The sequence below is a fragment of the Pinus tabuliformis genome, chromosome J (genome assembly GCF_031772625.1).
Source record: "Pinus tabuliformis cultivar Carrire ecotype Pingquan chromosome J, CPIR1, whole genome shotgun sequence".
Lineage (NCBI taxonomy): Eukaryota > Viridiplantae > Streptophyta > Pinopsida > Pinales > Pinaceae > Pinus > Pinus tabuliformis.
In genome coordinates this window covers 62747925-62773177 of record NC_142295.1, presented here as the reverse complement: position 1 = coordinate 62773177, position 25253 = coordinate 62747925, and the positions used below count along the sequence as shown (strand labels likewise).

The following is a 25253-nucleotide window of genomic DNA, read 5'->3' as shown; positions in this document are numbered from 1 at the left end:
ATATCACACCGTAATATAGAAACAAACATGTGCACAAGAATCAACACATTGACACAATTATTTTGGACAACAGTACCCGGAAAAACCTAATGCGGGAAAACTGGTGCAGCAAGGGAGGTTTTTATTATTCAACAATTCTTCAGTACAACAGGATGCCAAACTGGCTTACCCACAGAGAGATAATTCTCCAGCACTTCTCCCAATCCCAGCGTCAGCCCGACTGACCTCTGCATGGCTGTCCAACCCTCTGCGTTAGCCCTTGCTTGAGTGCGTTAGCCCTGGACCTCTCTGCGTCACCCATGCAGGCCCAACTAGTGATTGCGCAGTCTTCTGCTGCCTCTGCTTCTTCCTCTCCTGCCTCAGCGCTGATCTTCAGTGGTTGATCGCACCTCTCTGCTCCATACTCGCTGCCTCCTGACTGCTTACTAGACCACTGGTTCAATTTCTGAGCTAACCCCACTCCAGAAATTGAACTCACTGGTCTCCGTCAGTGTGTTCCCCAAGTGACCCTCAAGCCTCCTTTTATACTTTTCTTGTTGACGCATCAACGACCGAGACTAAGTCCCTAATCAACGGCTAAGATTAGATTTGGCGTGATCCATGACTTTTGGACCATTCTAACACAGTTTTATATTAATTCACATTAATGTTTTATTTTCCCTAAGTTTAGACTTAGAGACTCCATTAAAAATATTAATTATTTAATATCTCCCAAACTGTTTAGAATCTTCCCAAACCCTTTCTGGGTATTGGATATCTCATGTGCCTTAGCCTCTCCACCAATTTTCATGGCTAGAGCACATCCGATGCTACCGCAAATCAACACTCCCTTTTAGCAAGGACTGTGCTCTAGTAATACTCCTCACTGAGCATCACTCTGCTCATCCGACATCGGACCCTGTGTTGATGCTAGGTCTGCTGCACAACATCCTCTGTACTGCTTCATCCTATACTACTACCCATGGCCTTGCCACTGCCACTGCTACATCCGTACTGCAACTCCCTCTACACCCATGCTGCTGTTGGTCCTTTCTCCCAGCATTGCATCCGCACTGCAATTCCCTCTGCATCCTTGCTGTTATTACTCCCATTTCTGCTATTGAAATGGGTTCTTTACCATCCCCATCTTTTCCCTGAAGTAGTCAAACTTAGTCCTTCCAAGGGCCTTGGTGAGGATGTCCGCCACCTGTTCTCCTGTAGGAGTGTAGCTCAACTGTACAGCTCCTCGTTGGACACAGTCCCTGACAAAGTGACACCAGATATCAATATGCTTCGACCTATCATGAAACATTGGATTCTCAGAGAGCTTGATGCAACTCTGATTATCGCACATGATCCTGGTCACCTCCATATTCCTTCTGAATAGGTTCACAAGCAATTTTCTAAGCTATATGGCCTCACATGAAGCTGTGCTTGCTGCCATATATTCTGCCCCAGATGAGCTCAGAGCGATGGACTTCTGTTTCCTACTGCACCAGGAGGTCATTTCCGATCCAATGTTGAAATAGTACCCAGAGGTACTTTTTCAATCCACTGAACTTCTTGCCCAATCTGCATCAGTAAATCCACTCAATCTGATATCCTTACTCCTGGTGTACAAGAGTCCATAATCGACTATTCCCTGTAAGTACCTGAGAACATGTTTGGCTGTTGCCTAGTGCGCCCTCTTCGGTTCCACCATGAACTAACTGAGGGAGGTGATAGCGTAGCAAATGTCTGGTTTGGTATTGACCAAATACATTAGGGACCCTATGAGCTGCTTGTATAGGGTGGGATCAACATCCTTGTCTTCTTATGCATCAATCTTCTTCCAGTTGGTGATCATTGGCGTAGCCATAGGTCTATAGTCCTCCATCCCGAATCTTTTTAGGATTTTTGTAGCATACCTCCCTTGCCCAAGGAAGATTTCTCCCTTCTGCTGCCAAACTTCCAACCCTAGAAAGTAGTGTATTTGTGCCAAATCCTTCATATTGAATTCTGTGGCTAGATTCTTCTTGCAGTCCCCAATGAGTCTCGATGGTCTTGTCAGAAAGAGATCATCCACATACAATACTAAGATTAGCGGCTCATTCTCTACAATTAGATAGTAGAGATTCGGATCCGTGTCACTCTTGACAAACCCCATCTTCTGCAAGTAGCCATCTATTCGACCATACCATGATCTCGATGCCTGTTTCAACCCATACAAGGCTTTCTTCAATCTACATACCCGAGACTTCTTCTCATGAGTTTCAAAGCCCTCTGGTTGTTCAATGTATACCTCCTCTTCTATTACCCCTTTCAGAAATGCCGTTTTGACATCCCTCTGATGGATCTCCCATCCCATCTGGGCTGTAAGAGATATCACGGTTCTAATGGATGTATACCTGGCTACCGGGGCGAAGGTCTCCTCGTAGTCAGTCCCTTCCTTTTGAGCATACCCCTTAGCCACAAACCTGGCCTTGTATTTCTCAACACTGTCGTCTGCATCGTATTTGATCTTGTAGATCCATCTTGAACCTACCACTGATCTGTCTTGAGGCCTTGGCACCACCTCCCAGACATCATTTACCATTATGGAGTTATATTCCTCCACCAGCGCATCAAGCCAAACCTGATGTTGAGATGCCTCCTTGAAACTGACAGGCTCTCCATCCTGAGCTACTAATGTTTGCTATCTATCTGGCTGTTTTCGCTCCCTCTTATTCTTTTTTGGCGCACCGATGAAGTCCTCTGCATCTCGCAGAATCTAACGAAGTTCCCTGCTAGTGCTTCCTCTGCCAGCGGGTGCTTCTGTTCGCTCCTCCTCCTCATCTTGAGAATCTTCCTGTCCTGAGGAAGAGTTCTTTACTTCTGTTGGTTGAAGAGGCTTAACCAATGACTCCTCTTTTGACTGCTCCTCGGAATGCATCTCGCGAGATCTTTTGAAAGCCCTGTCCTCCATGAACTTTACATCTCATCGTACTACTACCTTCCTGCTCCCTGGAATATAGATTTTGTATGCCTTAGCGTTCTCGCTATATTCCATTAGATAACCCTTTTTCGTTGTCTGATCCAGCTTCTTCCTCTTTTCTTCGGGTATGCGGAAATATGCTAAACTCCCAAATATCTTGAAATCACTGACTTCAGGTGTCTTCCCTGTGAAGACTTTCTCTGGAGTAATGTTGAACAATCCTCGATGAAGAGTCCTGTTCTGAACACAGACTATTGTGTTGCATGCTTCCGCCCACAAGAATTTTGGCATATCCTGATCATACATCATGGCCCTAGCTGCTTCTACAATAGTCCTGTTCTTTCTTTCTGCTACCCCATTCTGCTCCGGATTGTAGGGAGCTGTCCACTCCCTTTTGATGCCCTCCTTAGCGAAAAAATCAGTGAAGTCTTTATCGACATATTCTCCACCATTATCAGAGCGCAAAACTTTTATTTTGTTCGCAGTGAGATTCTCTACCAGAGCCTTGAACTCCTTGAATCGACAGAAAACCTCATCCTTGGTTTTCAGAAAATAAATCCAAGTTTTCCTTTAGTTGTCATCAATGAAGGTAAGGAAATACTCGGCACCACTGCTAGCTTTGACGGACATAGGTCCGCAGATATTTGAGTATATCAATCCTAGTACACTCTTGGCCTTATGTTTGCTCCCAGGAAATGTTGCCTTGACATACTTTCCTAGAGCACATTCCTTGCATACATCATCTCGTTCCGTACTCAGATCCGGAACCCCTGTTATAGTGCTCCGGAGAATTTTCAGAGCTCCATGGTGCAAGTGACCCATTCTTCTGTGCCATAGTTCGTTCAAGTCCTTGTCTCCATGACCGCCTATTAGTGCCATTGGTGATTGTAGTTGTAATTTATACAACCGATTACTTTTGATCCCAATCTGCGCTTTCGTTTTCTAGCTCGGGTGTTTCACGTATACCTTTTCCTTGATGAATTAGACATCATAACCCTTGCCTTGTAGTTGCAATACGGAAAGTAAGTTCATCCGCAATCCTGGTACATGCAGCACATTTGTAGCATGGAACCGTTGTCTTGATTCTCTCTGAAAGACTATGGTACCCTTCCCTATTGAGGTACACTTTGTCTTATTCCCCATGGTGATCTGAAAGTTCATCTTCTCTTCTCGATATTCTGAGAAACACTCCCTGATTCCCGTCATATGACACGAGGCTCCATTGTCTAAATACCATACTTCTGATGATGCAGCAATAGTCATACACGCCACTTCTTCTTCCAGCTTGGAAGCTAACATAGAGAAATCAACATCTCTTTCTTTTGTGCAATCTTTTGAAAATCTGTGTGAGTACCCTGACTTGGATGCCTCTGCATCGTGGTCTTGACCCGTAACTGATGTTCTCTTCCTGTCTCTGATTACTCGCTTTGATACCAGCGTTGCACTGATTGCAATTTACACGCCACTTCTTCTTCCAGCTTGGAAGCTAACATAGAGAAATCAACATCTCTTTCTTTTGTGCAATCTTTTGAAAATCTGTGTGAGTACCCTGACTTGGATGCCTCTGCATCGTGGTCTTGACCCGTAACTGATGTTCTCTTCCTGTCTCTGATTACTCGCTTTGATACCAGCGTTGCACTGATTGCAATTTAATCGGAAAATCACGATTTTTTCAAATTGGCGATTTATCAGCCGATTAAATCGCAATTTTTTTTTCGGCGATTTTTATGAAAAAATCACGAAAAATAAATAAATAAATAAATAAATAAATTTTTATTTTTTTAATTATTTTTAATTTTTTTTTAATTTTTATGAGGAGGGGGTGACCGAAGCTACCCCTGTCACTAGTAGAGGACGTGGTCTACCTCCTGTAGCTCCTAGTTCTTCAGCATCTAGAGCATAGCAGAGTCTAGTGCCAACTCCACCGACATCTACATCTAGAGGAGCAAAGGAAATCAGTAGTATTAGACTTTAGTTATTTGGTTCATTTCATTGTATATGACATTATGACTCATGATATGAGATACATTATTATATTTTTTGTTGATATTTTGAGGCTGAGTTGGGAGTCATGAGTCAGGACTTATTATTCAGGACATGATTCACTATTATGTGTGGTGTGGCACTAGAAATGATATTAAACATCTTATATATTAGTTCTTTTATCATATTTATGTGTCAATGTATTTATTTTATGTTTTAGATGCTTTAGATATTAAAAAAATTGAAAAAAAATGAATATTTTTGTATGTTACGATTTTTTCCCAATTTTTACTGATTTTTTCCCAATTTTTACGATTTTTTCCGATTTTTTCCCCGCGCCGAATGAATCCCGATAACGATTAGTGCAACATTGTTTGATACCATGTGAAAATTCTATCACTGCAGCAACTGATTTACTTTTCCTACTTATTCCACAATAAGTTATTTCATGAAATTACTTCAATAAACATTAAAATAAATACTGTTGCAGATATCACACCGTAATACAGAAACAAAAATATGCGCAAGAATCAACACATTGACACAGTTATTTTGGACAATAGTCCCCGGAAAAACCCAATGCGGGAAAACTGGTGCAACAAGGGAGGCTTTTATTATTCAGCAATTTTTCAGTACAACAGGGTGCCAAATTGGCTTACCCACAGAGAGAAATAATTCTCCAGCACTTCTCCCAATCCTAGCGTCAGCTCGGCTGACCTCTGCATGGCTCTCCAACCCTTTGCGTCAGCCCCTGCTTGATTGCGTCAGCCCTGGGCCTCTCTGCGTCACCCACGCAGGCCCAGCTAGTGACTGCGCAGTCTTCTGTTGCCTCTGTGTCTCCCTGAAAAGCCCTACATCTGCCTCTCCTGCCTCAGCGCTGATCTTCAGTGGCTGATCCCGCCTCTCTGCTCTGTACTCGCTGCCTCCTGACTACTCACTAGACCACTGGTTCAATTTCTGAGCTAACCCCACTCCAGAAATTGAACTGACTGGTCTCCCTCAGTGTGTTCTCCAAGTGACGTTCAAGCCTCCTCTTATACTTTTCTTGTTGACACATCAACGGCCGAGATTAAGTCCCTAATCGACGACTAAGATTAGATCTGGATTGATCCATAACTTTTGGACCATTCTAACACAGTTTTATATTAATTCACATTAATATTTTATTTTCCCTAAGTCTAAACTTAAGGACTCCATTAATAATATTAATTATTTTAATATCTCCCAAACTGTTTAGAATCTACTCAAACCCTTTCTGAGTATTGGAGATCTCATGTGCCTTAGCCTCTCCACCAATTTTCGTGGCTAGAGCACATCTGATGCTACCCCAAATCAACAACGACTTCGACTCCAAGCTTCGACTGTGCAACTTTGTCCCTGTAGCTATTGAAGATCCCCTAGGACAGTTCTTTAAGAGATCCTCCTTTGAGCAAGACAAATCTTTCCAAGGTCAACAAGGTCAACGTCAAAATATTTGCTCTTCTACCAACTTGATATTGCAACTTGCTTTCCTGCAATTTGGACCTACAATTTCAGCCTTTCTTGCTATTTCTCAGGTGTCAGTGAGATAGAGCCCAGAAACAGATCTTCTTGCCTTCTAGACCTTCACTTTTCTTTTCTTCTTGCTTTGCAGGCTAAATGCAGATTGAACCTTTTCTTGAGAGATCAAACTTGTGAGTGAGTGCCAAATGAGGTCAAAACTGTTTCTATTTATAGCCTTTTCAAGGGGTTGAATTCCCTTCTTTAGGCTGACTTGAAGTTGCTAGGAACAACTTGTACTTTGAAGGTTTCTAGGACCTTCTAGACTCGAAATAAATTCTTTTACAAGATACATTTGGCCCAGAATGGTCTTGTAATTATGATGTTGACTCTCTTGACTCATGACAATAAATTCCTAAAATTCTAAAAACCTATTCCTAACCCTATTTCGATTAAATTCTAATAAAAAATCTTATTAATTAACCCTAAAAATTTCCCTAGCTCCTATACAATATGTACCTCACTTCTGCTCTTTGTTGACAACCTAAACATGACAATATATATATATATATATATATATATATATATATCATTGTTTTACAACCAGGCCGGCTCAACTCGGAAACGGCCGAGTCAAACCGAGCCGGTAAAAAAATGTGTGACCAGGCCAGCAAACCGGCTCGGTTGACCGAGTCATTGATGACCAGGCCGAGTCATCCAATGACTCGGCCTAGTCATCAATGACTCGGTCAACCAGGCTGAGTCCGTATTGACCAGGCCTAGTCATTGGAAAACGGCTGGGCAGCGTAAAAAATAAATTTTATTCACTTTTTTTTGGATTTGTGGTGTGAAATTAATCTGTTTGGATGTCTGTAATTTTATTATGAAGTACACAATGCATAAAGTATGCCATGAACCATGGTATGAAGCAATAATGGGAAAATGATAATTATAAATCTTACGAGCCATGTCTGAGAAATGTCAAATTTGAAGTTGATATTTTCGAAATATATCAGGACTGAGGGCCAGCTGAATGCCCTTCTCCTGCTCAGAATATCGGATCTGAAAATGAGTTATTTCAACTCAAAATGATCTCGGAAACTTAACAAAAATGCTGCCCTAGCAATGAAAAACTTGGTTGTGAAGAAACCAACGCTGAAAATATGCTTAAAGTGTTCTATAGCTGTGCTTTCTGGTGAAAAATCAGGTCTGAAAGTGTGCTCTAGCTGCCATAGAAGTGACAAGATGAAGCTTGATTCTTTGAAAATCAGATCATAAAGTTTTGCCTCAACAGCTAGCTGGTGAAAACAGCCTGAGAAGTGCAAATTTGTGCCCTAGCTCCCCAAATTAGTTCAACAAAAATCACAAAATGTGCCTGAGATGCTATTGCTGTTGAAAATCTGCAGTATTTAGTTTACCCTAAAAATAGTAGAGGTATGTTGTAGTTGTGTCCTAGCTGCTTGTTGGAGTTTGGTCTCACCAATCAAAAATCCCTTCACAAAAACAGAAAAAGAGCTGAAATGGACAACTTTGGCATTCTACTGGAGAGTGTCCAGTTGACAGTGGTCTGTGGGTCAGACCACATATGTCTTGACTTGACCTGGTTTTTAGGTCATTTGTGTCTGAGTGCCAGCTGTGGTTTGAATTTTTGAATGACTTTAATCATTGCATAGAGGATCAATGGTAAATCTCTAGATACCAAGTTTGTGACCTTCCGTGGAAGAGATGGAAGGTATTTCACCTCTTGGAAATTGAAGCTCCATGAGCCTACTTTGATCATATGTTGTCTTCCATCTATATTATAATGCTATGTGTTTGGAAACATGAATGAAAATCTTTAAAATTATGTTTAAAATATTTAAAATTATGTTTTTTTATAAAAAAAATAAATATTTAATGTATTTTTTACAACGACCGAGTCATTGAAATCGACTAGGCCAAGTCATTACCGATTCGGAGTCGGAGTCGGAGTCGATCCTCGGCCGAGTCGGAGTCCTGGTCGGAGTCGTAAAACACTGATATATATATATATATATATATATATATCAATGTTGCGAACATCTCGATAACATCCCGATTTTATCTCGAAATCACATTTTTTTGGCCTAGCCGATGTTTGCCGATTTAAGATATTTTTATGGTATTTTAATTTTGCCGATGTTTTAACAATATTTTTCCGATTTTTACAATTTTTTGGTTTTCTGGACCCTTGCCGATTTTATCCTGATGCCGATGTTCGCAACATATATATATATATATATATATATATATATATATATATATAGATTACTCCACTATGCAGGTCGACTTTATTCGCTTCAAGTCGGCTCCTCCATAAGCTTGTGCCATTTCATCCCTTGCTAGTAGTATAAATACAAATTCAAGGCATTCGTTTGAGAAAAAAAGATCCGTAGATGAGATAGAGATTAGAAAGCGAAGAGGAGTAAAGTTCACATTTCATGAACTAGCTGAAAGGGATCATATTTCAGATATCACTTTGCGGATCTGAGGAAACATTTGTTTCTGGACCTGTGACCACCATTCCAGAACTCGTTTGCAGACTTGTGTAAAGAGGTTTTTCTCTCAAACGATCCTTTTGTCGCAGACTTATAGGTAGTTCGTTCTTTTGGATTGGTGAAGACAACTAGCCATTATTATTGCAGATTGATAACTGCTTATTCTCAGGGACCGGTGAAGATTACACATTGGAATTGTTGCAGACCCTCATTAAATTGTTGCAGATATACAATATTATTTCTTTGCAGTCCTGTGGAAATTTGTACTGGCATTTTGAACCTATATTGTGAAGAAAATTTGCATCTTTGTACCTGAAAGGAAGGATAAAAATAAAAGGAAGGATAAGTGCAGATCTGATATTCACATCTTGTGAACTTGAAGAACGAAACCTGAAAAAATGCAGAGTGACATGTTGCAGATCTATTAAAGACTTATTTGTGGAAGCATTTCAGTTCTGTACTGTTCAGTGAAGAAATATGTTTACACTCCAGTGAAGAAGCCTCAGATCTGACCTGTGTAAAAGAAGACCAGCTCGAACTTGTACTAGGAGAAGGTTTGGACAGTAAATAATAAGGACTAGAATTCAGTATGTAATTACAGACTTAGAGCAAGCAACAAAAAGTGCAGACTTAGAAGACTTTGGTTACCTATTTGCAGATCTTGAAATCTTGTTGATGAAAAGTTTGAAAGAGCAATCATGGAGAAAACCCTAGAATAGCAGAAGTGTCACTTTGGAAGCATAGTTTTGAAGAACTTTGTTTGAATTCTTGAAGTAGTCTTATTAAGCAACCTTGAAACCCTTGAAGACCTTGTGGAGACCATTTTTCTTACATAAGTTTTGAGAGTGGCTTATTAAAGACATGATGCATTGTTGAAGGTCCTCATTGCTTAATTATGGTATGTTCTATGCTTATAACAGTTCACTTTTTTTCTTATTATATTCCACAGATTAGCAATCACATGTACATAAAGTGAAGTGCAGATAGAACATTAAACGATTGGCAGAAAACAAGCCAAGACAAGAGACACAAGATGTGGCGGCTAGCCAGGGACAAACCCCACAATGTGTGGGGAAACCCTTTGATCAAATCTTCTTTTATCTTCAATAATTCAGTAGAGAGAAATAGTACAATAAATCTAATTTATATTAGCAGCAGCAAACCCTAGATCAGCAGCATCAACGTTAGCGGCTTCATCATCAAACTAGGGCAGACGATATCTCACAAACCGACCGTTGCATCGGCTTGATTCCACCACCAAAAGTTGCGGCTTCCAGAGGAGGTTCAGATGAGCCTACAGTGCAATTTAGATGAGGAGATCTTCTGGTCCACACAGGTCAAACTTCACTTCTGCAGTTGCAGCTTCAGTTTTAGCAACGTCCTTCAAACTAGGGCAGTCGATATGTTGCAAACCGTCTGTCGGATTGACTTGATTCCACCACCAAAAGTTGCAGCTTTCAGAGGAGGTTCAGATGAACCTACAGTGCAGTTCAGATGAGGAGATCTTCTGGTCCATGCAGGTCAAACTTCACTTCTGCAGTTGCAGCTTCAGTTTCAGCAGCTTCCTTCAAACTAGGGTAGTCGATATCTTGCAAACCGTTCGTCGGATTGACTTGATTCCACCACCAAAAGTTGCGGCTTTCAAAGGAGGTTCAGATGAACCTACAACGCAGTTCATATGAGGAGATCTTCTGGTCCACGCAGGTCAAACTTTACTTCTGCAGTTGCAGCTTCAGTTTCAGCAGCGTCCGGCTTCACATGTGTGAGGGAGAGACCCTTTTCTGCGTAGTAGATAAGAGACTCTTTTCTGCACAGTAGAGAGAGAGAGATGTGACGAGATGAGTGAGTCCAAATGAGGAAAAGTCCTCCTATATTTATACACAACGTTGGTGTTTGAATAGATGCGACTGTTGGGCTTCTAAGCCTACATGAATTGTAGGTCGGCTTGATAATAATTCCATAATCAAAATAAATTCATATCTCCATGAATACTTATCGGAATCAGATGATCTTTAGATCAATCCTACACCTCTCGACGAGAGGAATCTAATGAACATATTATCAGCCATGGATAAGATGACCCACATGAAGTTTGGCCCTAGTTGCCAATTTTAACACTCCCTCTCAACTAGGGAGAACTTCATTTGCAATTTGTCTGTCGGTTGCTACTATTCATCCATCAAATGCACTGCCCTGTACAACCTGACCCTTGCCTTGCTCTGCTCTATTCTGCCTGTTCTGCTTTGTCTTGTTCTGCCCTGTACTGATCTATACGGCTTTGCTCTGTTATGCTCTGCTCTGCTTTGTTCTGTTCTGCTCTGCTTTGTTTTGTTTTGCTCTGCTTTTGTCTGAATTATGAAGAAGAAGAAATGATCGAGGATGTATCATACTGACTCAAAGTCAGTCTCAGAGTATGTATCACTGGTCCCAGACCAGTCTCAATCAACCCGAAGTCAGCGTCATAGTGAGTACAACTCCTACCACTGGTCCTAGACCAGTAACATCTTCCATTGACTCAAAGTCAGTCTTAGAGTGCGTACCACTGGTCCCAGACCAGTAACAACCGACCCGAAGTCAGTGTCATAGAATGTACCACTCCTACCACTGGTCCCAGACCAGTATCATTGATCCCAGATCAATGGAGGTCATCCTAGTGTAGGGAGTACGGTAGATACAGCGATGCGTCCAGCGGTACTACTATGGTCCCTAACTTCATTTCCCTGCTCATTGATCAGATGAGAGGTGCTTCCCATGAGTCCCAGACTGCATGGGTAGGATGCCTCGACAGGAGAACTTAATCAATCCCGTCCCACAGGAGAACACATCAATCTAGGCCTCACAGGAGAACACATCAATCTTGCTATAATCACCATGGAGAACACATCAATCTAGGCCTCACAGGAGAACACATCAATCCTGCTACAATCGCCATGGAGAACACATCAATCCAGGCCTCATAGGAGAACACATCAATCTAGGCCTCACAGGAGAACACATCAATCTAGGCCTCACAGGAGAACACATCAATCCTGCTACAATCGCCATGGAGAACACATCAATCCAGGCCTCACAGGAGAACACATCAATCCTGCTACAATCGCCATGGAGAACACATGAATCCAGGCCTCACAGGATAACTAATCATCCTGCTACACAGGAGAGCGAATCATTCTGTTCCACAAGAGAGCGAATCATCTTGTCCCACAAGAAAGTAAATCATTTTGTTCTAGTGCGCACCACTAGGGGAGGGTGAGTCACCCTGTGGTCGTATGTTGCTCCAGTAAGAACCACAAGCCCCCAGAGCTCCCAGAGCTCAATGTATGCAACATGCAGGACCCTTGTACAAGGGTTTCTTGACGACTCCAAGTCATTTGGGAAAATCACAAATTAGATCTTTCCTCAGGGCTTTGACAAGGTGTATCGACCTGTACATCATCTTAATGCGATGGAGCCTCCTTGCTCATCGACTTACCATATCCCAGATGATGTCTATTTGTTGGAGCAATCGACGAATACGTGATTCCTCAATAATTGAATCCCACCTCTGGTTGTTACAGAGAATCACAGTGGTATGTGTTCAAACAGCTCACTGAAGAGCTTCCCCAACCAGGAAGCTTCATACGAGATCATACTCATAGATATGTATCCGATCTCATCGGTGCTTATGGAAACCGACTTCTGCTTCCTGCTTATCCATTATATTGACACAGAATCCAAAGAGAAACAACACTAAAAAGTGCTCCAGTGATCCTCCACACTACCTGCCTAATCAACATTCGAATAATCATGCAGTTTCATATTTCCGGCAGTGTATCTCAATCCATGAGAGATTGTGTCTTGAAGACATCTCAGAAGATTCTTGGCACCAATCTAGTGAGGCTCAACCAAATATGAGCTCACAATGCTAACTGCAAAACATATGTTCGGACGGACGTTCACCAAGAACATCAACGCAAATGAGTTTTGAAACTCAGAGGCATTTCCCAAATCTGGTCTAACATCACTACCATATAACTTCTGAAAGTTAAGATCCTCGAGGTAGTCACAGGCTTGCTGTCCACCATACCAAATCTTTTCAGAATCTTCACCACATATTTTCCTTGAGATAGTAAAATTTCCCTTGGCTTTTGCCACACTTCAAGTCCTTGGTTCTTCATTTTAAATTCAGAAGCCAACTCCCTCTTACATTTGTGAATGAGAGGATATGCACCTGTTAGAAAGAGGTCATCCACATACAACACTAGTATGAGAGGCTTGTCATCTTCAACCTTAAAGTAAAGGCTAGGATCAACTTCACTCCTAGTGAATCCCAGCTTCATCAAGTAGCTATCGATCCTCTCATACCATGCTTTGGGTGCTTGCTTTAGCCCATAGAGAGCCTTCTTCAACCTGCATACATGAGATTTTCAATCATAAATCTCAAATCCTTCGAGTTGCTCCACATAGACCTCTTCTTTGATCAAACTGTGCAAGAATGCGGTCTTGACATCCATTTGATGTAGGTTCCACCCTTGTGAAGCCACAAGGGCTATGATCAAGCGGATGGTCGTATATGTGGCAACAGGCGCAAATATCGCATCATAGTCTATACCTTGCTTCTGGGAGAAACCACGAGCAACAAAACGGGCCTTATACTATTCCATACTTTCATCTGCTGCAGCTTTATGTTGTAAAGCCATTTTGAAGTAACAATTGTCTTGTCCTAGGATCTAGGAACTACTTCCCAGACATCATTCTCCATAATGGTCATAGCATCCTTCCATACTTGATGCTTGACGACATCTGAGAATGATGAAGGCTCATTTTGTATGATTGTGCTCATATTGGTCAGGTATCTCTGATACCTGTTGGGTTTCTTACTTTCACGGAAGGTTCCTCGGGGTGCAGCATGTCTTTAATGCCTCTTCCTGGAAGAGGAAGGCTCAAGTGGATAAATAGGATCCATCAGTTCTTCCACATCAGACATTATTACATCATCTACCCATAGAGATAGCTTCCAAAATCGTACGGTGCCACACCATTCTGCTCTGGAGTATGTGGTGTAGTAGTCTCCTTCTTAATGCCAACTCCAAGTATGCTTGAGTGAACCAATTGTAATATATCGGAGGTCTTGCTTAGGCTTGAGAGGAATGGTCCCCTTTTGATCTTTCCTTCGGCACATCCCGACATTACACCTTCTTTTTCTACTCGGAATTCGGGCATCCCTGTTACCATATGTCTTACATCGAGTAGATCTTTGTAATGAAGGTGGGCAAACCTCCAATGCTAAAGTTCGGACTGAAGAGATGTGTCATAAGACAGGACACCTACCTGACTTTCATCGACCTGATATAATGAATCAACACGAAACCCAAGAGTAAAGGCGTCTTTAACATTATTTTTTGATACACGTACCTTGCCATCGCTGAAGGTTACCTTGTAGACTTTGTCTTCCATTACTGAGATGGACATCAGGTTCTTTCGGAGGTCAGGTGCATTTAATACATCCTGGAATTTCTAGCCTTCTTGAATGGTTGTCCTCTTCCTTGATTTCCAACATTCCTTTTAGCTTTGCTATTGAATTTTCCATCCCTTCGATTACCATGAGAGAGATTTTGATCATCATCATGGTGAGAGTCCTTTCTATCAGGGCATTCCCTTGCATAGTGACCTGCTTTATTGCAAATGTAACATCGTCCTTTTCTTCCACCCTTAGGTCCAACCTTTATTTTCGATTTAGACTTGGAATTATTTCTGTTCTTAGCATGAGAAAAAAAGGCAGCAGGAGGACCTTTAGGCAAGGGCATTTCTTGCTCTTCTACCCTTGTTTCTTCTAGAATGCATCTAGCCATTAATTCCTTGAAACTAGGTATTACATGATTGTTCAGAAGAGTAGTCCTGAACACGTACGATTCGGTTGGTAATCCTCCAAGAGTCATGAGTGCCATTTCCCCAGTAGATAGGAGATCGTTCTTGATCTCGATGATTCTTAAGAAGTATGCTTGCATACTCTCATCTTTACTCTTCTTGATTTCCCTCAGCTTATTTCTAAGAAACGAAACTTGATTTGCATCATTAACTTTAAATAAACTCACCAGTCTATCGTAGATTTCCTTGGAGGTGTTCAGGTCAGAGATGTTGGCCACCAAGTGCTTGTCGATAGAGTCCCGGATGATCTTCTTTGTTTTGACTTCTCCGGTTTTCCATTTGACATACTTGGCAGCAGCGGATGCATTTGATGGAGGCTCAACAATATTGCCTCTCACATGGTCCAACATTCCTTGTTCTTCTAGGATAGCGTTGCCTATCTTCTCTTCGGTGATTGCTCTTGCTCTTGCTCGATCTTGGTCTTGACTCTTCACCTCAGCTCTGATACCATGTTTAGTTATGGTATGTTCTATGTTTATAACAATTTACTTCTTTTTTTATTATATTCCACAGATTAGCAATCACATGTACATAAAGTAAAGTGTAGATAGAACATTAAACAATCGACAAAAAACAAGCCAAGACAAGAGACACAAGATGTGGTGGCTAGCCAGGGACAAACCCCACAATGTGTGGGGAAACCCTTTGATCAAATCTTCTTTTATCTTCAATAATTCAACAGAGAGAAATAGTACAATAAATTTGATTTATATTAGTAGTAGCAAACCCTAGATCAGCAGCATCAGCATTAGCAGCTTCATCATCAAACTAGGGCAGACGATATCTCACAAACCGACCGTCGGATCGGCTTGATTCCACCACAAAAAGTTGTGGCTTCCAGAGGAAGTTCAGATGAACCTACAGTGAAGTTCAGATGAGGAGATCTTCTGGTCCACGTAGGTCAAACTTCACTTCTGCAGTTGCAGCTTGAGTTTTAGCAGCTTCCTTCAAACTAGGGCAGTCGATATCTTGCAAACCGTCCGTCGGATTGACTTCATTCCACCACCAAAAGTTGTGGCTTTCAGAGGAGGTTCAGATGAATCTACAACGTAGTTCAGATGAGGAGATATTCTAGTCCACGCAGGTCAAACTTCACTTCTGCAGTTGCAGCTTCAATTTCAGCGACTTCCTTCAAACTAGGGCAATCGATATCTTGCAAACCGTCCATCGGATTGACTTGATTCCACCACCAAAAGTTGCGTCTTTCAAAGGAGGTTCAGATGAATCTCCAGCGCAGTTCATATGAGGAAATATTCTGGTCCACGCAAGTCAAACTTTACTTCTGCAGTTGCAGCTTCAGTTTCAACAACTTTCGGCTTCACATGTGTGAGAGAGAGACGCTTTTCTACGCAGTAGAGAAGAGTCTCTTTTTTGCGCAGTAGAGAGAGAGAGATGTGATGAGATGAGTGAGTCCAAATGAGGAAAAGTCCTCCTGTATTTATACACAATGTTGGTGTTTGAATAGATGCGACTGTTGGGCTTCTGAGCCTACATGAGTTGTAGGTCGGCTTGATAATAATTCCATAATCAAAATAAATTCATATCTCCATGAATACTTATTGGAATCGGATGATCTTTAGATCAATCCTACACCTCTCGACGAGAGGAATCTAATGAACATATTATCAACCATGAATAAGATGACCCACATGAAGTTTGGCCCTAGTTGCCAATTTTAACACTCATGGAGTGGACAAAGTTGTCATGGATGAACTAGTAGATTGTTGAAGACTTGTTGAAGATACCCTGGAGCTGTGTTGAAAAAACTGTCAAGGCTTGTTGTAGAAGTATTTGGGAAGCCTTGAAGAACTGCTTGTACTAATTATTGAAGAATCGAAGCAGTGGGTTGGAGCCCTAGAGGTTGGACCCTCATAAAGACCAAGTGGAGCTTGGCACCATACATGGCGGGGCCTGGTTGATTGAAGATTGGTGTCTTCATCTAGGGTTGGAGCCCTAAACATTATTGTACTTGATTTATTGTAAAGTAGAGGATTGGAGTCCTCATTATTTCTGAAAAATAAAATTATTTATTCTATGTCGTTCATTTTGTGTTCTGTTTATAAGTGATCTAAATTGGTAAAGTAACAATTGTAAAAGAAATACTGATTCACCCCCCCTCAGTATTTCCAACAGACTGGTTGTGCGTGTGCTCTGTTGTAGACTTAGCGTATCAATCCCTAGAACTGCCAATAAATAAGTGGAGAAATAGAGTTTAAGGGAGGGAAACCAATCAAATCCCAAGAGAACTTTTGTTATCCAACTACTAGGTAGATGCTTGTGGACTTGGCCTAGTATGACTATTGAACTGGATGATAGTGTAATTTGATTGGTTGACAAAGGAAAAGGTGGGGGACAAGATCTATCCCATGTGTTAGAGTTGTCCCCCACTAATTGCTAGCACCTTCGTCAGCATTCAAAAAGAGATACAACCTTCTTATTGGGCAACCCGGGCACCCTTTGATTGATTGATGACTTGGCCCACTATGACTCCTAACTCGTGGTGCTTAAGTGGATATTGTTAGTTTTGTAGTATTGGAGGTGTTCTAGTCTCGAAAATTTATGGAGAGGCTAAAACACATGAGCTCTCCGTAAGCCAGAAATCATTTTTGGAAATTCCACGTAGAAGTGTCTCAATTAGATTATTAGCCTATTTTTTATTATTTCCTAAGTCTAAACGTAGGAAATCTGGTTAATTGAGCAGAATTAATTGAGATAAGGTTTGAATAATCTAGAAACTCACATAGATCGACTGGAAAATAATTTGGGCCCTTGATTAAGTTTTTATCTTGGTCGTCGGAGGTCCAACATAAGATTATAAGAAGAAGTCGATGGGTAGATGGAGAACATGTTTGTGGAGACACGAAGATCAATTTCCTTGGGCAGTTCGATTTTCCAGAGGTAGCAACTGGAAGAGTTCGAGCCAGAGGGAAGCAGAGACAGAGAGGGACAGGGACAGTGAAGTCGGAGGAATATTTCTAGGTCTGGTGAGTGCATTTGCAGAAAGACTGAAATTTCTCCAGGAAACTGGGCAAAAGCAGTGCAAAAGCTGAATAGGGCAGTTCGATTTGCTGAAGGAAGAAGACGTTTTTAGTTCCAGAGGCCGAACAAACATTCCAAAGGGTCGGAGATGTGTTTTCCTAGTTAGTAGTAGGCAGGACGACTTGATTTTTAATTGTTCCGAGCAGAGTGAGTGTTGGGAACATGAGTGTGGGTAGCTCGAGTGCAGGCAGGATGACTTGATTTTTAGTGGCAGTCAAGTGCTAAGATTAATCGGAGTGAGGGTAATTTCCCTCAAGATATTTTTGCCAGTATTTTCTTTGTAGGATAGCCAGTATTCGACATCCAAATTGTACTTAGATAAATTCACAGCTGCTGAATAATATAAAACCCTTAGCCGCTGCACTGGTTTTCCCAAGTTGGGTTTTTCTGGGGACTTTTGCCCAAAAATAATTGTGTCAAATTTTATGTGTGTGTGTTGACATTTCTCAGTTTCCATTGCTATTATTTTCCGTAGTATTTTTGTGAAGATTGCAATGTGTTTATTTTCTAAGTTGTCGTAGCAATAAATTGCTAATATAAATAACTGTTAGAAGAAATAATACCAATGGCTGCAATAGGATTTCAGAGTTGACATTTTCACATGGTATTAGAGTGTGATTGATCAGACAGGGAAGCTCAGAAGCAAAAGCATAAATTCAATATTCAGAGGGAGGAGCAAGACAAATTTTTGGAGGCTGCGCAGATCCTAACCTAGGTAGATCGAATTGCTGGGCAGATCGATTTTTCAGTGCAGGTTGGTAGAAAAATTCGACTTGCCAGATCCAGTGATTCCAACAAGCAGACAGAGCAACAACTCATATTTTTGTTGAGCATATTTCTTGTTTGGGCACAAAGGTTTTGCAGCAGTTTGCTAGAGCAGAATCTATGCCAAGTGGAAGAGAAATAACACACACAGAGGGGAAATTTCTCTCAGGGTATCTCGAGTTTTAGAGATCTAATTTTTCAAGTTGTAGATTGGCAGTGGCAGCAGGCAGACTTTCTCACTCTAGAAGGGAGTACAGATAATAGTGCTAGAAGCCCAACAAGGAAGAGAGGGAGCTTCTAGGTTTATTTTCTCCATTTTTGAGTTTCACAAATTTTGCATCTTTGCAGGGATGACTGTAAGAGATTGCCAGAGGAGGCCATGCGAATTAGACAAAATGCAGATCTAGGTAGTAGTTCGACTCCCTGTTGCTGGAAACAAGTGCCAGAGGAAGTGCGAGTTGCCTAGTGCGAGTTGCAAAGAAAGGAAGGGTCCCAACCATGGACTAGGCTTGAAAGGAGATAGTGGGGCACTAGATATAGGAGTATGAAACTAAAACGTATCAAATGGGCAAGGTCTAGCACAGTTGCAACAAGGAGATCGATCAGATTAATTCCATATTATTGTAGTAGGACCATCACCTTTGCTACAAGAGCCCATAGTATTATAGTAGTAGGTTCACTGTCAGCAAACACAATCTGTCATTAGGCAGTTGCAAATCTAGTTGCACTCAGTACCCGAGAGATAGTTGTAGAACTAGTTGTAGTGACAGAGGCGTGCAAATTGCCCAGTTGCAGTATGCAAGTGCAATCCAGCGAGCAAAGATTCCTAGTGCAGAGCTAGGTAGTCCAGTTTCCAGTACAGGAGGGCAATGTGAGTTGCCAGGAGGGAGCAGAGAGATTTTCCATAGGGAGATCGAGACTCAGAGGGAGCATCTCTATGGAAGCTAGTGCTTCAGGATCTGGTGACATCAAACTCATTATTGCAGTACTTGCAGTAGCAGTGTGAGAGCATCAGTAGAGCAACAACAACAACAATATGAGTAGATCAAACTTTGCTATGTTTGCAGCTATACCTCCAGGAGAGAGGTGGGGGGACATGGAGTTGTATTCCAATTTCCTAGAGTTATAGAGATTGGGCAAGGTCCATTGAGGTGTCCTCCTCATGGATCACTACCTAGCTACAGGGTCCCACAATATTTAGTAGTAGGATGGGTCAGTGTCATTGATGCAGTCAGATTCTCGAGTGACAGTTGTAGAGTAGTAGCAGCCGGGTGCTAAGAAGCGCAATGCAGTGCGGACAACAGAGCATGAAGTGTAGTTGTAGAGCTAGTAGCAGCGCAAAATCTTCAGTGGACAGTGCAGTAGCTAGTAGCAGTTAGGACTCGAGAGACAGATGCAACAAACACAGTTGATTCAATATTTAGGATGCTTCTCAGTTGCAGTTGCAACAACAACAAATGAGAGGGATTTGCAGTGAAGATGCAGTGTTCGCAGCAGTATGGCAGTGTCAGTAGCAACACAGATGCAACATCAGAGTTGCATAGTGGGTGGTGGGAATTAGCCAAACATTAGTAGTGTGACAAAGGGGTGATACAGAGACAGGGTGTTGTAGCAACAATGGTGCAACACTAGAACACCTTCCTCGCTAAGAGGGAGTGTTGGTTTTTGTAGCATCAGAGGTGTTCTAGTCTCGAAACTTTGTGGAGAGGCTAAAACACATGATCTCTTCATAACCCATAAATCGTTGCTGGAAATTCCACCTTGAAGTGACTAATTAGATTATTAGCCTATTTTTTAATATTTCCTAAGTCTAAACTTAGGAAATGTAGTTAATTAATCAGAATTAATTGAGGTAAGGTGTGAATAATCTCGAAACTCACACGGATCGACTGGGAAATAATTTGGGCTCATTATTAAGTTTTAATCTTGGCCATTGGCGGTCCAACAAAAAATTATAAGAAGTTGATTGGTAGATGGCGAACATGCTTTTGGAGACACAAAGATCGATTTCCTTGGGCAGTTCGATTTTCCAGACGTAGCAACCAGAAGAGTTCGAGCCAGAAGAAAGGAAAGACAAAGAGGAGCAAGGATAGTGAAGCTGGAGGAAGATTTCCAGATTCGGTGAGTGCATTTGTAGAGAGGCTGAAATTTCTGCAGGAAGTTGTGCGTAAGCTTTAGGGGGCAGTTTGATTTGTTGAAGGAAGAAGATGTTTTCAGTTCTAGAAGCTGAGCAGAGGTTCCAGAGGATCGGAGAAGTGTTTTCCCCGTAGGTAGGACGATTTGATTTTCAGTTGTTCTGAGCAGAGTGAGTGCGGGCAACACGAATGCAAGTAGTACGACTTGATTTTCAGTGGCAGTCAAGTGCCAGAATTGCGCAGAATGAGGGTAATTTCCCTCAAGATATTTTCGCTAGTATTTTCTCTGTAGGATAGCCAATATTCAACATCCAGATTGTACTCAGATAAATTCATTGCTGCTTAATAATACAAAACCTTCAGCTGCTGCACGGGTTTTCCCAAGTTGGTTTTTTTCGGGGACTTTTGTCCAAAAATAATTGTGTCAAATTTTATGTGTGCGTGCTAGCATTTCTCAGTTTCCAGCACCATTATTTTCTGTAGTATTTTTGTGAAGATTGCATTGTGTTTGTTTTGTTGTTGCCGCAACAATAAACTGCTAGTATAATTAACTGTTAGAAGAAATAATACTAGTGGCTGCAATAGGATTTCAGACTTGACATTTTCATAGCTACCAAGTCGTCTTTCCACTTAACTTCTATGTTGTAAGGGCGAACCCAAGTATCTGATTCAAGTACGGGTGCTTTTGAGAAGAACCCATAAGGACCAGGTTCTTCTATGAATAACTGGGTTCTCCATTAAAAAAGTTTGGGTTCTTTTGTCTTGATGGGTACGGAGAACCCCGTTGATGGATACCTGGAACCCCAAAATCGGGTTCTTCAGGGTTCATTTTAGTTTTTATTTTTAAATTTTTAATTAATTTGATGGGCTTCCCCTAATATTCCAGGTAGCTAGTTCTTCATCTTGCGAGACGAATTGGAGTACTTATGCCTTTATCCATTAAGTAAAGAGAAGTAGGTTGGGCTCAAAGAAGGTAGAGAACTTAGTGTACATTCATAGCACACTTCGTCTCATATCTTGAAAAGACCCTGGGTATAAGGAGGGTCCTTTCAAGAGATGGGACCAATACACATATGATGCTATGTGTGTGGAGGAGGGGAGACAACCAGATGTCTTTATTGAGCTACCTCTAGTTGCTATGGATGAGCTGGAGCCTCAAGATGAGAGTGATTGCTTCCTGGAGAACATGCTAACTGAAGATCTGATTGATGCTGATGACATGGCTTGAGGAAGCCATTATTCACTATTATCTACTTTTAATTTAGTATTTTAAAATTTCCTAGTTAGTGTTTGGAGATGCCTTAAGGCAAATTTTGAATGTAGTATGTAAACTCCAATTTGTACTTGATACCAAACCAGAAATTTTGAAATTTCAATGTGAATGTTGAATGTTCAATGATCTGCATGTTTAAATCTTTAAAATTTTTTAAATCATAAATATTTTAGTTTTCTTGTTTAAAGTTGAAAAATATACAAATTCGTGTATATCATAATTTATAAAATATAATATTTATATATTATATATATAAATTATAATATACGCCCAACGAACCCATGCACCTTGTTTCAAAAAATGATGCCCCCGTCCCTGTCCCCGTACTCGAAGCCACGTTTCCTCGCAACATAGCTTAACTTTAATCCCATATAATTTTCTCTGTCCCCTTTGATTTTGAGAGTGTATTTAATGTCTCAATTATTAATTTTTTGTATTTCTTGCCACTTGATGCCACTAACTTAGGAAAATTGGGTTTTGAGGGGGTGTAATTGATTTTTTGACCCTCAAAGTGGACCTTAGAAGAATGTTGGGATGGAGAGCATGAATTTCATGCAGTTATACACCCAACATCTTCTAGGCTCACTTATTTACAATTTTACATAGAAATTAATTAAAAATCCTGTCTTGTGAGAATTTTTAATAATTTAAAAAATCCTGTAAAAAACCTAGTCAAATTTTGTGACACTTTAGATATGTCCTAGCATGGTAATATACATCAACCCTAGCCATTAGGATAAACCCAAGGCCTAATCATCAAGCCGCACTCCAGCTTTGGAGGTGTGTGAGTGAAAAAACTCAGCTAGTTATTCATCGCTGAAAAGTGAGAATAATTAGCCAAGTGAAAACAATACTATAGAGTGGACTCACTTGATGACTGGGTACCAAGTCGCCTAACCCTGTTACAAAAACTCATCATTACTAGTGACATTTAATACAACTCCCCACAGGGTTGCTGAATTTGAGAGAGAGAAAAGTAGAGAGAGGAGAGAGAAATGGTCAAGGTGCCCTGTTGACTTCTGGACTTTTGAAAATTTTAATGAGTTCCGTATACATTGGGCCATGGGGTCTTCAGATTCTCCCACAACCGTACAGTTTGGTTTTAGCATGCTCTATGAGGGTGGAACACTAATATACCACAACTGAGCTAGCACAATCATATGCCTGAAGGTGAAAGTCTGGAGAGTCTAAACAAGAAAGCTCATGATATCAACAACATAACACCCTCGTGGAGGTGCCTCTAATGTGGTTACCCTTTGGGGGATAACAGTACCAAGCTTTGCCATAAAGCATGAGTCCCATTGGCCAGTGGTTAATCAGGAACATATTTACTAAAGGAATTTGTCTAGTCACAAGTTCTAGGAAGGCCATCAGTTATCTCTCTGTCTGCTATGTCAAAATGAGCTGGAGGAGAGTTCAACAATCTTTCTCATCTGTTTCACTTTCTGAACTCATGGTATATCAGTCCTTCAGGTCTGCCAACTGGTAAGACCAATTGACCCTTGATGTTTGTCCTCATTTGGGCCGATATTATACTCAATTAGTGGAGTTATTTGCAAGTCTAAATCTAGCCAATATTCTACATCACAGTCAAACTAAGCATGCGCCAAGGGATACATGTACTACAGGAATTGTTTTAACTTCTAAGGATAAATTTCACTCTTGGCTTCTGAAATTTTCATTTCATGATTATAATATGTTGACAACAGACCAGCGCCAGCTAATGTTGTAACCAGAAAGCCCCTCCAAATCTTTTAAACACTGAACTTTTATACCATTTAGTTAGGATAACCATGGGTGTCTCATCGCTTAACATACCATGTTGAGAATCGAGATATGTATGAGATTTCAAGAATAGTTCCCGGTTGTGCTGATTCCTCTTACTTAATGTTATGAACTTGTCATATCTGTTCATTTATTATGTAGTTACTTTTGTTTTCCTTTCCTTGCATACAGGCTAGACACTCAACTTAGTGATCCTTATGACATGCTTGTGCAGTGTATTTTCTTGGATTGTGGAGGATTTATCTGACTATTGACTTTGAGTAATTTTTCAGGCCCTTGAATTTCTTGGAAAAAGTGATGGAATAAGAAAGGCAAAACAACTTGCAGCTCAGCATGCTGGTTTTGCTACGTTTTCTGTTGAATCTTTCCCACCATCTGAATCAGAGTACGTTAAATTATGTAGGAAAGCATTAATTGATCTCTCTGAAAAAGTGATCACCAGAACGAAGTAATGCAGGCCTCATATTAATCAGGAAAAATACAGTATAGAAATATGCAACTTGTTTTGATAAAGCCTTTGCTAACATTGCTTCTGTTCTAATAAACTTTTTAGGGCATTATTTGGATAATTTGTATAGCTTCCTTGGTGTAGGAAAGCTTAAACATCATTCTTTTGATTTGATTCATTAAAGCCTTTTATGCCTCCATTGGAGATAATTCACCAATTAGGTGTACTGTATATCTATGTCTTTTGCATCGGCACATGAACTCGAATCAGCTTCAGCTGGTGACCAGGGTGAACCTTCATGTATATTTATTCAAGCCTCAGCAGAATAAATTCTACTGAATTCAGCCTTATGTAATCTGTGGTAATGGAATTTCAATTCATTAATTTTGAAGATGAAAATGAGCCTCGGGAGATTAACAGGAAAAATCATGATTGCACATAACTGCTTTGAAAAGTATTGATTCAAAATGCTCACAAATGAAGGTATATATTATATCGAAGGGTATTTAAAATTTAGTGTAGATACAGAACACTTTACGGACCTTTAGTGTGTTTTTCAGCTAAACATTTTATTTTGATCAAGCTTGGCATACATTACTTTAGGAAATATACACTCTGGAAAGCCTGGGAAAATAATGTATCGTCATTTTATTACTGAACTGTTCATATGCAGCAGTAAGTTAAAGCCATAACCATCTACTGAAAGACCACTGTTACTATTTTCAGCTTTTTGGTTACAAAGAACCTGCCTAAGACAACACAGTAATACAAGGACTGCAGATCATAAAGTTGTTTATATTACGCTGATAAACTTTAATTGCTGTTGTATTTATGAATACATTGAAGAGGTATTTTTTGAAGAAAAGCACCATCTATATATAAGAAATGATCCTTGCAGTTTACCCAATAGTTGAAATGCTTTGACAGGGCATGCATCAAAGAACAAAGTCATTGTCACAGAATGATTGTATTTGCAATAGAAGTACTGATG

General features: G+C 40.7%; 1 protein-coding gene across 2 annotated transcripts in view; it reads left to right on the top strand.

Annotated features, from left to right (window-relative positions):
• Positions 1–24612, top strand: part of GPS1 (geranyl diphosphate synthase 1) — a 316841-nt gene extending 292229 nt beyond the window's left edge. For both annotated transcript variants that reach the window (XM_089377112.1, XM_089377113.1), the window contains exon 12: positions 24087–24612. In XM_089377112.1, coding sequence (XP_089233238.1) covers positions 24087–24266 — 180 coding nt within the window. In that variant the 3' untranslated portion in view covers positions 24267–24612. The remainder of the gene's footprint in view (positions 1–24086) is intronic.
• Positions 24613–25253: the final 641 nt, after the last annotated feature.